Below are 15,478 nucleotides of genomic sequence, written 5' to 3' on the forward strand. Positions count from 1 at the left end.
TTTTCAATAATTCATTTTTTAATTTATTGTACATTCTGATCACAGCACCCCCTCCTTTTCTCCTTTGAGTCCCAATCTAACAAATGCTTACCCCCACAGACCCCTCCCCTTTTCAGAGAAGGTGACAGCCCAACTTTGGGTACCACCTCACTCTTGGAAGTCTAGTTCCAGCAGCAAGAGGCTCATCTTCTCCTACTGAGGCCTACCTAACCAGATTGTCCAGGTAGAAGAAGGAGACCCAATGGCAGAGAACAGAGCCCGGTTAGTAACTTATTATCCCATGGTTTTCAACCTATAGGGTCTTTTGTGTAGAATAAGTTTTGCTGATCATCTTCTAGGATAGAATTATTTCATAGTTATTTGTGTATGTTGCAGTTTTCATTAGTCCATAAAGTCTTTGAAATTTACTCATAACAGGGCTCTCGCATGTAGCTTCATGTACTTAGACTAGTATTCCTACTTATTACCTATTTACCCATAGTTATGATCATCTATCATTAATTTATCTCGTTTCCTTCAAATTAGATAGTAATTCCTGTGAGTTTAACATTCATCTCCATTATTAATAACTAAGTATCTGATCATAAATGAAAGATAATTAAGACCTTTGATTGATTAATTGATTATCAATTTGATTTCTGTGGCTCTAATGCTGATATTTCTTGAAGTAGATCTGAACTATACCAGTGATCATAAAAATTATGGTTTTTCTTAAAAAATTAATTATTTATTGAATTCCTTTTTATTTCATCAATGTACTATATGGCTGTGATTATATTTGTTACAATCAATAATATTTTAATTATCCCAATAGCATACACAGAATTGTAATAAACAAATTAGATATTTTAAGATATTCTAAAATTCACATGAATAAACTCTACACTATTCACTTCTGTCCACAAGTTCCCAGAAGGAGAGCCCAGCATCCAGGGCCCATCTATGCAACGTCTAGTTCATTTGACAGATGTTATCTTCAACTTCAAAGTATGATGTGAGATGTTTTGCTTCATTGCAAGTGGAACTTTCCTAGTGCTATGTGCAGGTATCTTAGTATCTGGAAGAGGATGAGTAGATATGTCTATAAGAATCTCAATTTATGAGGCAAGGAAAACGAGAGAGCAAAAGTGAGTGATGAAAAAAGCAAGAGAGAATTATTTAAAAGAAAGTTCAAAAGAAAGCATGGTACCTAATGAATGGATTTCCAAGCCTGAGAGAGTTACTCTTGCTAACCTCCAAGGCATAGTTGAGGAAATGTAAGGGATAGGAGGGTAGCAAAAGTTGGGAGGTGTTCTAAGTTTGACACTAGAAGTTTTACTGGGAAAAAATAAAAGCATGAAATTTGACAAGAAGGTCTGTTGAATTGATTAGCATGGAGAGCTTCAAATGGGGTTATAGCAAAGCCCTAAGGTCTGAGATGAAAACATGGCAGAACTTTCCTAGACATATATTTGAAATTACCTCTTGCAAACTGCAGAATCACTGGGGTAAACATAATTTTGAAACTTTGCCCCTTTTTGTTCCTCCCTCCTGACCATGACATATACCATCCCCACCCACCTTCAAATAATAGCCTCCTTTATTTCATTGCTATTAAGAGCATATGCATGCATGGATATACATATGTATTCCTAAATATAATCTTCTCTGTCTGAAATTATTCCTATATACATGTTTTCAAGGCTTAATTTAGCAATGGACAAAAATTTGTTGTGTTCTTCCCTGGAAAAATAAAAACCCTTTCCTATTGGAGGATTTTACCTTTGATGAGTATGAAGTGTCCTGAAAGGACCCAGATATAGCTGTCTCTTGTGAGACTATGTCGGGGCCTAGCAAACACAGAAGTGGATGCTCACAGTCAGCTAGTGGATGGATCACAGGGCTCCCAATGGAGAAGCTAGAGAAAGTACCCAAGGAGCTAAAGGGATCTGCAACCCTATAGGTGGAACAACATTATGAACTAACCAGTACCCCGGAGCTTTTGACTCTAGCTGCATATTTATCAGAAGATGGCCTAGTCGACCATCACTGGAAAGAGAGGCCCATTGGACACATAGACTTTATATGCCCCAGTACAGGGGAACACCAGGGCCAAAAAAATGGGAATGGGTGGGTAGGAAAGTGTGGGGGAGAGGGTATGGGGGACTTTTGGGATAGCATTGGAAATGTAATTGAGGAAAATATGTAATAAAAAATATTAAAAATTAAAAAAACCCTTTCCTGCCAATAGTTTTTTCCATTGCCTATAGTTATTTTTTGTATATTAGAAGCCTCAAGGGATCTTCAAATTTTCTGTACATAACTTTGAGTAAATTTATTTTCTTACCTTGTGGAATAAGAATAGATTTAAACTTTTATATAATTGTATAATATACATTATTCAATAAGAATATGAAAATAAATGTGTGTATCTAAATAAAATATTAATGTATAAGTAAATATATAGTAATACTCATAGCTTTATACCTTTTAAGTTATTGTCTTAAGATGCCCACTTCTCTAGTTTTTCTTTTTTATATATAAAATCTCATCATTACTCATGGTTTCTTCACCTTTTACCTCATATGGAGAAACAGTGACTAAGAAAATTTCTCAGGTAGTTTTCAATTGAAAAGACAAAGAAAGAGGCTTAATGATTCAAATATCTGTTTCCTGCATTTTAAAAATAGGGTAAACCCTAAAATAGAAAATATACTTAAAGAACTACTAATTAGTATTTTTACTCAATACATGTGTGGTATAATATTGATTTATGCTAGAAAATACAGGCTTAAGAAAAAATGCAGAAACTAAAATACTATGCTTGTCTTATGAAAGTATCTAATCTGAAAATTATCATTTTATTCTAAATTCTGACTTTTTAAATCAAAATATTTGAAAGGGCTGGAGAGAACATCCAGTTGAATACAGTGCTGGATGTATAAGCATGAAGACCTAAGTGTGAATCCCAAGCACCCACATACAAAACCAGTAGTAGCTTCATGTACCTATAACTGATAGATTCATTGGACAGGAGATAGAAGGGTTGCCAAGGTTGCCTGCCCACCAGTCTACCTGAAAAGCCACAGGCTCACTCACCATGATGATGTGGATTGCAGAAGAAGAGGAAAGGAGTGTCTTCCTTTGTCCTACAACATATGCTCTTCTATCACATGTGTACATAGCAGGTACACACACATACTTGCAAAGGTTATTTTACAAATAAGCAATGTCAGGTAACACTCAAAAAACATTTTAAAATGTGAGGTGCAATGTGTGCTTTGAGCTTTAGTAAAGTTTCTTTTGTGAGAGTGGGTGCCCTTGCCTTTGGAGTATAGATGTTCAGAATTGAGATCTTGGTAGATTTTTCCTTTGATGAGTATGAACTGTCCTTTCTTATCTGTTCTGATAACTTTTGGGTTAGGGTTGATTTTATTCAATATTAGAATGGCTACTCCAGCTTGTTTTTTGGGGACCATTTGATTGGAAAATTGTTTTCCAAGCTTTTACTCTGAGGTCTTTGTCACTGAGGTGTGTTTCCTGTATGCAGCACAGTGCTGGGTCCTGTTTACATATCCAGTCCGTTATTCTATGTCTTTTTATTGGGGAATTGAGTCCATTGAGAACTTAAAGGTATAGAGACCGTGTTGTGTACCAGAACTGTGATAGGGTTCAAAGAGATAACACTGTGACCAGAACTGTATGTTTACATACATCATATTTTTTAAAGTAGACATTTAAATTTTAATTATATATCCCCATGTTACCTATTCAAATAAAAAGATTCAGACCCATATTATCATTTTATATTTATTTTACCTGTGTGTATATTGATTAAATATATTTTATTCTTTCATATCAATTTTTAAGTTTAATTTAATTAAGAACAAGATGAACTAGGGCCAAGGTAACAAGTTTAATTTACTTGTAATCCATTTGCTATTAAGTACAAGATGTGAATAACAAACAATGATTGTATGTGTACAGAGTCTATACATAAGTTATAAAAAAGGTTAATTTTAATAAAAAAACAGCAAGTTTTTAACTTGCTACATTTGAGTTTTATGGTCCCTCGTCATTATTTTGATTCTAGAATTGCTATAACATCTATGCTAAAGCTACATTGTTGGGATGAAATAAAAATAATCCTTTTCCAAGAATTGCTGAAAAATACCTCACAAAAAGTATGGTTGTATGAAACATATTAAACCAAATATAGTTTAAAATATTGTAGTTTAACTACCAAATATCCAATTATTTTAAGTGTTTTAGTTGTATAGCAATAGACCTAGAGAAAACTTCATAAGCATCCAATGCCCCAGCATCAGTGAACTGTAATATAGATTATAATTGCTCTTATACCACTTTTCTGGCAAACAGTCAGATGCTGAATTAATAATTGAAATAGCATATACTTTAAGAATATTTATCATATTTATCTCTGATTTTGAGTTTGCCGTTTCAAGTTGTTTACAAAAACATTATATACGACCAAGGAACTATAAATTTGATATTGGTGGAATTAAAATAAGGATACTAAAATTTAATTAGATTCCAATATTCTTGGTAGAATTACTTATAGCTCTAATTTTCCTTCATACTGTAGATTTCTGATATATGACTCTTATATTAAACGCTAAAATGCTTCTGTATATACCTGTGGATGAAGTCAGAGTGATTGCACCAGTTTTGTTTCTATAGAATATTGCCAAGCTACCTAAAATATTCTTGACTTTAAAAGCTTTAAAAGAGATTAATCTATGATATGAATTAAAAGGACAAACTACTCAAGAGCATAAATCAAAATTTTCAGATATAATCATGCTAGTGTATTATGAAAATATATGACTCATGTTAAAAAATGAAGTACACTACATTCTATGATTGGTGTCCAAGTGTAGAAAATTAAAAATTTTGTTAAATGATTCTTCTGTCATTTAGCTAATCACTAGTAGTTATGGGCCTTTACTAAACACAGCTTCTCGGTCCGATGTATCTGATACAATGACAGGTAACACAAACTCATCACTGCCCCCAAAAGCTAGTAATTTTCTTTTTTTCCAACATGTTAACCAAAAACCAGTAAAGTGTCCAATTTTCTAGCAATTATGAAGACAGACAAAATTTTATTCAGTATTATTAGATTTCATATCTAACAAATATAGACCATTTTGGACACTTTTTGGTACTGCTCTGAAAATTATTATTTTCACACCTAATCATAGTGCTGCTTTGACTCAGAGAAAAATTTTGCTCAGAAGTTTACACATGGTGGTTTTAAAAATATTTTTAAATTCTTTGAGAACTTTATAAAATTCGTTTTGATCAAATTCACCCATTAATTCATTCCATATCTATCTCCACTCTCTCCTATCCAATTTCCTGTATTTTCCTTTTGAAGATTCACAAGTCATCTACTCCAGTCTGTGCTCAGAGTGCTTCACTATCCACTGAACTGTGGTCAGCCTTTTAGAAACCCTGAAAATATGTCCATGTTCATTTTGGGGAGCTGTTTGGAAACTATGAATATTACAAAGTTCTATATCAATGACATTATTTACAAATTAAAACATGGTTTTGAATGTAATCAGTGACACGAATCATTTTTCCAAGGAAGAGAATTTTGAACAGGTTTTGATGAGGATTGCAGTTGGAATACTGCATATTTTTCATAATCTTGAAAGTGATGTATATTAATATTCTTAGAAAACAAATAATTTAGATTTGTGAAATACTAGTACATATTATCAATTCATTTAAAATATCTATTAGATTTACATAAATGATTTTACTTGAGTAGACTTTAGAGTTATCTCCTTTATTTGCATAAAAATAATTTTCATTTATATCAGAGGAATGGGGAATTCATTGTATTCAATTTTTCCAATTATAGTGCCAATCACTAAACTAGGAACTATCATGTATTTAAGAATATCAGCAATAAAAATATGATTAGAAGATAAGCTCAAACCGATAAAATTAAAAGTAATATAACTAAGAAGTTCAATACAATCTTAAAAATAGCTTCACCATACAAGAGTCATAGCTGAAAACCATTCACAAAAGTAAACATGATGACTATGGAGATGCTTAAATCTTGCACTTACCAACCTCCACAACACTAGAGCAGTTCGGATCTGTGAAGCCTTCTGGACACTCACAGGAAAAGGAATCATCAGCCAGTCCTGACAGACAGATGCCACCATTTTCACAGGGGTTGGGGTTGCAAATGTCACCTGAGGAACAGAATCAGACTGTGACTTTTTTTATGTCTGTTTTAGGATTGAAATACCAATCAATTCACTTGATTGGTTTACAGACTGATTCCCAAAAGTCAGGAGCAGCTGGGTTTCTTTAGTTAGTTCAGTAAATGCTCTCTTTACAGCTACGTGTTTCTCACTGTAACTTTTTGGGTACTCTAATATGCTGGCATAAATTTTCCAATGCTAAAATCTGGAATTGACAAGTATACTCACATTAGCAAAAGGATGCTAATAGACTTGAAGGTAACAAAGGAAAAAAGCATATTGAATTTCTATTGCTCTTTTCCAACTCAACTTGATGTACATTCAGGCCAATGTACTTCTTGAACTTCTTGAACTTAGAGATGCATTGGAAGTCCAAAGAAAACCTGTGATCAAGTAAGTTGCACTAAAGCAGAGGCGGTCAGTACTGTGGCTTCATCTCTGCTGTAGCAAAACAGATCGAATTCTCTACTCTAAAAATGGATATGGGCTAGAAAAATGGCCACCAGTGTGGAAAAGAGAATGGCAATTGGTGAAACTGTAACCTGTAAACTTGTAAAACAGAACATATATGTGATAACATTTTGGGTAGGAGTAATGAGGTTTCCAGACAGACTGTTAAACTGTCAATTGGCTCAATATCTGCACATGACAAGGTACTACAGGAAAGAGACATCTCGAGGAGAATGGAAATCTCATTTGGAGCATGAAAGGCCCACTTAGAAAATCAAAGTAATCAGAAAATCCTGAGAATTATACTTGAGCAGGCTGACATACCCGAAGTAGCAATGCTGATTCTATGTGAAAGCAGGAATAGCTCTTACGTAAACTCCTGAGTGGAGGAGCATGACTTATTATAGAAACTGGAATTGAGTTAGATTCATCAGACCATTTCATAGACTTCATCAATAATCCCAGTGCTTCTGGGAGCTTTATCAGTTAAGATGCCTTCAAGGCTAAAAGGAAAGGGGAAGGAAAGGCGGGGTACCTAAGAAATTGGGAGGATGAATAATCACCATCAACATTAGCATCACGTGGACTACAATTTTATACTATTTTCTTCCATTGCTAACAGAAATGTGTATGAAAGAACATGCCTCTGGTGTGAAGACAGCTTCATTGAAGAAATATGAGCAACAATATTATCTAATAAATCCAAAGAATGTTAGTGTGAACAGTCACCAAAATAATTTTGCAGTGTCCAACATAATTCCATGTATTTTCTGCACTATCCCAAAAAGGAGTGTGACTTCCACAGACAGCACATGTTGATAGGGGCAAGGCAAGCTTAAGATATTTGTATCCTCTTACTTGTATTGACAGAAAGCAGTGTCTGGGTGAGACTCAGAGAATGAGAGATATTCTAGAAGCTTACAATTACATATTCACATAAAAATCAATAAAATCTCATTCTGACATGCTTCTTTCTGGCAGCTGAGACCCTATGCAACACACACACACACACACACACACAATCTCTTTCTTTCTTAACACATAGTATAAAGTACACAATAGAAGTACTGATGTTGGTGGACACAGAGAATCGGAACTACATAAGGTTGGCAGTTCTTATTCCTTTGCTTTTCCAATATTTTTGGAGTTTTTCTTAATAAACTATTCTTGGAGTCTGGGGAGCTGGCACTGTGGATGAAGTTCTTGCTAGTGTGAAGAACTAAAGTTCAATACCATCATGCATGTCAAGGCTGTTGCAGACTTCATCACTAATCCCAGTGCTTCTCATTTCAGACTGGAGGGAGATCCAAACAAATCTCCAGAAGTACAAGGGACAGCAAGACCACTGTGCACATGGCTGTCACTAAGAAGGAATTTTGCCTCAAACGAGGTTGAGGGTGAAGGCCATACCAGAGGATGTCCTCTCACCAGCACATGACTATTATATGACTATTAAGACACATGCACTTAAACTCACCTGTACATTTTATGAAATGAAACCTTGCTTGGCACCAATGCTGCCATTTCCAGATGATAATATTAAATATGTTATATATTTTTATCATACATGTGTATCAGTAATATAATGCTTCTCTGGTTAAACTGAGAAATATCTGTCTACTTCTTGTCACATGCATAGAAACTAGCTGTTATTTAGGAGACCTTTGCTGTTGTTATTTCTCTTGCTAAATTTTTGTCTTTATTTATTATTGCTTAACTTTCTCAGGGTTACTATTGCTGTGATGAAACTTAGTGACCAACTTGGGGAAGAAGGGATTTATTTGTCTTACACTTCCATATCCCTTTTCATCACTGAATGAATTCAGTGATCATCAGATCATAGGACAAGAAGTCAAACGTGGAGACAGGAGCTAGTGCAGAAGCTATGGAAAGATGCTGTGAAATGGCTTACTCCTTATGGCCTGTTCAACCTGTTTACTTGTAGAACTATAACTACCAGCCTAGGGATGGCACAACCCACAATGGGCTGTAAACTTCCACATCCCTTAGTAATTAAGAAAATGTCCCAGAGGCTTGAATACAGCCTGGTAATATAGAGGTATTTTTTCAATGGAAAATCTCTCCTCTCAGATGATTCTAGATTGTGTCAACTTGACATAAAATTTGCCAACATATGCCTACTAATTTCTAACAAACTAATGTTTGTAAACATTTTTAGGTGACATAAAATTATTTAATGAACATAACCTGGTGGAATAACAACTTAATTAGATTGATGATTACATACATACATATTTACCAAATTTTACATCTACTACATTAGCATTTTGTAAATTTAATATTTGTGATTTAAGTTTTATGTACTTGTACTCTATCTATTAATTTTTGGATGATCTTTAGTCTATGGACTTGCAAAATGTCACACAAGTGCTCTAACACTGAGCTTCATTCTCAAACCTAAGATTACAACATATTGTTAAATTTTTTCTCTATTTTGTATCTTATTCACCACATTAATATTTGCACATCATTTAAAGGGTTGAAATGACATAAAAGTAATTTAACATTCAATAAGTCAAAATGCCATTGTAACAAAATTGAGGTGAGTGCATGAAATTTAGAGTTCATAAATAAGTTCATAAGTAGTCCATTTTAAAATAAAGAATAATGCATTTGGTTTTAAAGGAAATATTGCATATGAGAAGTTTGCAGAACATTTCAAATAAATATGTCTGATAATAATGCAAGTATTGAACTGACAGGCTTTCCCTTCAATATAAATTATTAAATGTCAGTGAGTATTTAAGGGCAGAGATCAAACAGGACATGGGAAATGAGAGATCCTTCAGCTCGTAAGTAAATATTATAGCAGACAAACGAAGATTCTCTTAAAAATATATAAGAAGTGGTAGGTAATCTTCAGTATAAATGTGACACTTGTAGTAAGTGAAATCTAATGTCAAAAATCAGCCAGATGTTAGCAAATGTGTCCCAGTATTAGGTGGGTAGTCTGAATCGAACATGAAGTTCTGACTTGCACAAAACATAGACAACAGAAAACAACCACAAAAAGAAAGAAGGAAAGTGGGAGAGGGGGAGAGAAGGAGAGAAAGAGACAGACATAAAGGAAGAAAGAATGAAAGAAAACACCAGGAGCTAATATGGATATGAGTCTGTTTTTGCCATACCCAATTATAAGTGCATTCTTGTTGTATCTGTGTTGACCAAGATATAAATACTAAAAGGAAGTTAAGAATAACAAGTTTAGCTAACTGAGATACACCTCTGTGGTAGAGTGTATGACAGGTTGAAGGTCCTGTACTCAATACCTAAAGCCAGAAGAAGAAAAAGATGATAAAAATGTTTACTAAGAAATAATGACAACATACTAAACAATCATTTTGCTAAAATTACAAACTTAAAAATATAATGTCTCAACACTATTGCTGATGCCAAGAAGCACTTGGTGAACAGAGCCTGGAATGGCTCTTCCCTGACAGGTTCTAGCAGCACCTAACCAATACATATGCAGACACAACCAAGCATTGGACTGAGCCTGGGGACCCGAATGGAAGAGATAGGTGAAGGAGTGAAGGAGCTGACAGGGATTGCCACCCCCTGGGATCAACTACTCAGCCCATCCAGAGCTCCCAGAGCATAAACAACCAACCAAAGAGAAAACATGAAGGGGTCCACTGGCTCCAGATACATATGTAGCAGAGGATGGTCTTACCTTACATCAGTGGGAGGGGAGGACCTTGGTCCTCTGGAGACTTGATGTAGGGGATGCTAGAGTGGTGAGGCAGGACTGGGTGAGTGGGAAGAGGAGCACCCTCATAGACGCATAGGAAATGGGGGAAAGGGAAGGCTGGGATGGGGGTTCGTGGAAGAGTAACTGGGAAGGGCGCTATCATTTGAAATGTAAATGAATAAAATGTTTAATAAAAAATATAATGCCTAGGAAGGATGGGTTGATGAAAATCTAAAAGAGAAGAAAGAAAGCTTTCCTCTTGCAATATATGCCTTACACCTGTGCAAAGAGGTGCATAGAGGTCAAGGACAAAGAGGACAGAGGTAGGAATAACCAGGAATAGCCACTTATGCAGACACAACAATACAGTAGGGAGACCAAGAGCAAAGCCACTGTGGTGGAATCCCTCTCATGCAGGAACAACTAGGAACTGTCGATTTCACTATGAATAGTTTTTGGTTTTATACAATTCAGACAGAGTCCAAGGGGAGCATCCCACAAAATCTGCATAGGAGGATGTAAGCTCATAGCAATGTAAAAACATGTTGTTCCATGAAATTAGATTGGAAGTTTTATCCCATGGACACAATAATATTCATCCTCAAAATATTCTGCTTTACTGTCATGTTCATCAAAGCCATAACCTTATCCTGCTATTTTCCATATGTAGCTGTTATCAAGATAATGGTATAGGTGCAGATTGATATTATTAAGATAAGTTCACTGTCCTGGCTAAATTTCATGACTAATTGATATGTCTGTTGAAACTGATTCTTTGTAATTCAAATTAATGTTAGGAAATAACCTACTTCAAGAGGGAAAAAAAATCTTACTTAAAGCCTAGTAAGTCCTTGGAGTTGAAATAAATGATTGTCATTTACTTATTCATCCCCTTGCTTGATAAATCTTAAAATTATGATGGCAATTAGAACAAGAAGGCAGACTCAATTAAAAAAAAAAAACACAAAGAGGTTATATAACCTGTTATTCCACCTTCAGCAACGCCTCTGCCATTGGTCTGCAGGTTGCAGCCTATGCAGTGTGACACCTTGATGTTTCTTGGCTAGCCCGTCTCACCTGCTTTAGCTCAGGACAGATATGTTTAATTTTATTCTAACTATGTTTTATAGTTCCATCTGCTGTTTCCGGCAGAATCAGACAAATTAAGATGGTACTGATTTGCCTTTTGGCAATAGAAAGAAGTAATTATTTTTCCGAGGGGCAGGAAATCTTTGCAGGCAAAATTTAACTTACTGTTTTCCTGCATTTTCCACCCACTCTAGTGTTCTGAAGGCACTGACTTTAGCTTTATTTTTCCCAGTGACCCTACCTGTTCTTAGTTATTTCATACTGAAGGCAATACATATAATCTCTTATTCTCTCATTTTCCCCTCACAAGCCATTATCCTTGAACCTTTGGAGTGACATTTTCAGATACATTAATTATCACCTCTTAGTGTATAGAACAGTGCAAAACAGGAGTGGAGCACAGCTTCTGCTCCAATCCAATTGCGCGGGACCTGAGACTGCATTAGTTAGGGAAGCAGAAACCAGCCTGAGTAGAGCCACAGGCCTCATCCGGCCGGATCAGCGCCAGGGTAGCTGGAGAGCAGGGTTGCCTGACACCCGGCAGCTACCCACGACCCCCGCCGCAGGATTTTGGGACTGCTGGTGAGTGGAACACAGCTTCTGCTCCAGTCCAATCACGCAGGACCTGAGACTGCTCTGGTTGGGGAGAGAGAAATCCGGCATACATAGGGCCACAACCCTCTTCCGGTCAGAAAAGCACCAGGGCAGCTGGGGCGCAGGGTCGGCTGACACTCGCCAGCTACCCACAACACCCGCCACAGGATCTTAAGACTTCTGGTGAGTGGAGCACAGCTTCTGCTCCAATCCAATTGCGCAGGACCTGAGACTGCACTAGTTAGGGAAGCAGAAACCGGCATGAGTAGGGCCACAGGCCTCATCCGGCCTGATCAGTGCCAGGGTAGCGGGAGACCAGGGTTGCCTGACACCCGGCAGCTACCCACGACCCCCGCCACAGGATTTTGGGACTGCTGGTGAGTGGAACACAGCTCCTGCTCCAATCTTTAAACAGTGACAACGATAACAACTAACCCCAGAGATTACCAGATGGCGAAAGGTAAACGTAATAATCTTACTAACAGAAACCAAGACCACTCACCATCATCAGAACCCAGCACCCCCACTTCGCCCAGTCCAGGGCACCCCAACACACCGGAAAAGCTAGACACGGATTTAAAAGCATATCTCCTGATGATGATAGAGGACTTCAAGAAGGACTTTAATAACACACTTAAAGAAATGCAGGAGAACACTGCTAAACAGGCAGAAGACAATAAAGAGGAAGCACAAAAATCCCTTAAAGAATTGCAGGAGAACACTGCTAAAGAGTTACAAATCCTTAAAGAAAAACAGGATAACATAATCAAACAGGTAGAAGTCCTTACAGAAAAACAGGAAAACACATCCAAACAGATGATGGAAATGAACAAAACCATACTAGACCTAAAAAGGGAAGTAGACACAATAAAGAAAACCCAAAATGAGGCAACACTGGAGATAGAAACCCTAGGAAAGAAATCTGGAACCATAGATACCAGCATCAGCAACAGAATACAAGAGATGGAAGAGAGAATCTCAGGTGCAGAAGATTCCATAGAGAACATCGGCACAACAATCAAGGAAAATGTAAAATGCAAAAAGATCCTAACTCAAAACATCCAAGAAATACAGGACACAATGAGAAGACCAAACCTACGGATAATAGGAGTGGATGAGAATGAAGATTTTCAACTCAAAGGACCAGCAAACATCTTCAACAAAATTATAGAAGAAAACTTCCCAAATCTAAAGAAAGAGATGCCCATGAACATACAAGAAGCCTACAGAACTCCAAATAGACTGGACCAGAAAAGAAATACCTCCCGACACATTATAATCAGAACAACAAATGCTCTAAATAAAGATAGAATACTAAAAGCAGTAAGAGAAAAAGGCCAAGTAACATATAAAGGCAAGCCTATCAGAATTACACCAGATTTTTCACCAGAGACTATGAAAGCCAGAAGATCCTGGACGGATGTTATACAGACACTAAAAGAACACAAATTCCAGCCCATGCTACTATACCCAGCCAAACTCTCAATTAACATAGATGGAGAAACCAAAGTATTCCACGACAAAACCAAATTCATACATTATCTCTCCACGAATCCAGCCCTTCAAAGGATAATAACAGAAAAAAACCAATACAAGGACAGGAACCACGCCCTAGAAACAACAAGAAGGTAATCCCTCAACAAACCTAAAAGAAGACAGCCACAAGAACAAAATGCCAACTTTAACAACAAAAATAACAGGAAACAACAATTACTTTTCCTTAATATCTCTTAATATCAATGGACTCAACTCCCCGATAAAAAGACATAGACTAACAAACTGGCTACACAAACAAGACCCAACATTTTGCTGCTTACAGGAAACTCATCTCAGAGAAAAGGATAGACACTACCTCAGAATGAAAGGCTGGAAAACAATTTTCCAAGCAAATGGCATGAAGAAACAAGCTGGAGTAGCCATTCTAATATCTGATAAGATTGACTTCCAACCCAAAGTCATTAAAAAAGACAGGGAGGGACACTTCATACTCATCAAAGGTAAAATCCTCCAAGAGGAACTATCAATCCTGAATATCTATGCTCCAAATACAAAGGCAGCCACATTCATTAAAGAAACTTTAGTAAATCTCAAAGCACACATTGCACCTCATACAATAATAGTGGGAGACTTCAACACACCACTTTCACCAATGGACAGATCATGGAAACAGAAACTAAACAGGGACACAGTGAAACTAACAGAAATTATGAATCAAATGGATCTGGCAGATATCTACAGAACATTCTATCCTAAAACAAAAGGATATACCTTCTTCTCAGCACCTCATGGTACCTTCTCCAAAATTTACCACATAATTGGTCACAAAACAGGACTCAACAGATACAAAAATATTGAAATTGTCCCATGCATCCTATCAGATCACCATGGACTAAGGCTGATCTTCAATAACAAAATAAATAATAGAAAGCCAACCTTCACGTGGAAACTGAACAACACTCTTCTCAATGATATCTTGGTGAAGGAAGGAATAAAGAAAGAAATTAAGGACTTTTTAGAGTTCAATGAAAATGAAGCCACAACATACCCAAACTTATGGGACGCAATGAAAGCATTTCTAAGAGGAAAACTCATAGCTCTGAGTGCCTCCAAAAGGAAACTAGAGAGAGCACACATTAGCAGCTTGACAACATACCTAAAAGCACTAGAACAAAAGGAAGCAAATTCACCCAAGAGGAGTAGACGGCAGGAAATAATCAAACTCAGGGGCGAAATCAACCAAGTGGAAACAAGAAGAACTATTCAAAGAATCAACCAATCAAGGAGCTGGTTCTTTGAGAAAATCAACAAGATAGATAAACCCTTAGCCAGACTCACTAGAGGGCACAGGGAAAGCATCCTAATTAACAAAATCAGAAATGAAAAAGGAGACATAACAACAGATCCTGAAGACATCCAAAACACCATCAGATCCTTCTACCAAAGGCTATACTCAACAAAACTGGAGAACCTGGATGAAATGGAGAAGTTCCTAGACAGATACCAGGTACCAAAGTTGAATCAAGATCAGGTTAATGATCTAAACAGCCCTATATCCCCCAAAGAAATAGAAGCAGTCATTAATAGTCTCCCAACAAAAAAAAGCCCAGGACCAGATGGGTTTAGTGCAGAGTTCTATCAGACCTTCAAAGAAGATCTAATCCCAGTTCTTCACAAACTATTCCACAAAATAGAAACAGAAGGTACTCTACCCAACTCATTCTATGAAGCCACAATTACTCTGATACCTAAACCACAAAAAGACCCAACAAAGATAGAAAACTTCAGACCAATATCCCTTATGAATATTGATGCAAAAATCCTCAATAAAGTTCTTGTTAACCGAATCCAAGAACACATCAAAACAATCATCCATCCTGACCAAGTAGGTTTCATCCCAGGGATGCAG

At 36.6% G+C, this 15,478-nt stretch overlaps 1 protein-coding gene across 1 annotated transcript in view; it reads right to left on the reverse strand.

Moving 5' to 3' along the window:
* Edil3 (EGF like and discoidin domains 3) overlaps positions 1-15,478 on the reverse strand; it is a 512,171-nt gene that overhangs the window by 371,092 nt on the left and 125,601 nt on the right. Inside the window, exon 2 of the mRNA XM_021180300.3 lies at positions 6,087-6,215. Coding sequence (XP_021035959.1) covers positions 6,087-6,215 — 129 coding nt within the window. The remainder of the gene's footprint in view (positions 1-6,086; positions 6,216-15,478) is intronic.

This window comes from Mus caroli, unplaced genomic scaffold (genome assembly GCF_978045245.1).
Source record: "Mus caroli unplaced genomic scaffold, Mus_caroli_1 scaffold_15, whole genome shotgun sequence".
Taxonomy (NCBI): Eukaryota; Metazoa; Chordata; class Mammalia; order Rodentia; family Muridae; genus Mus; species Mus caroli.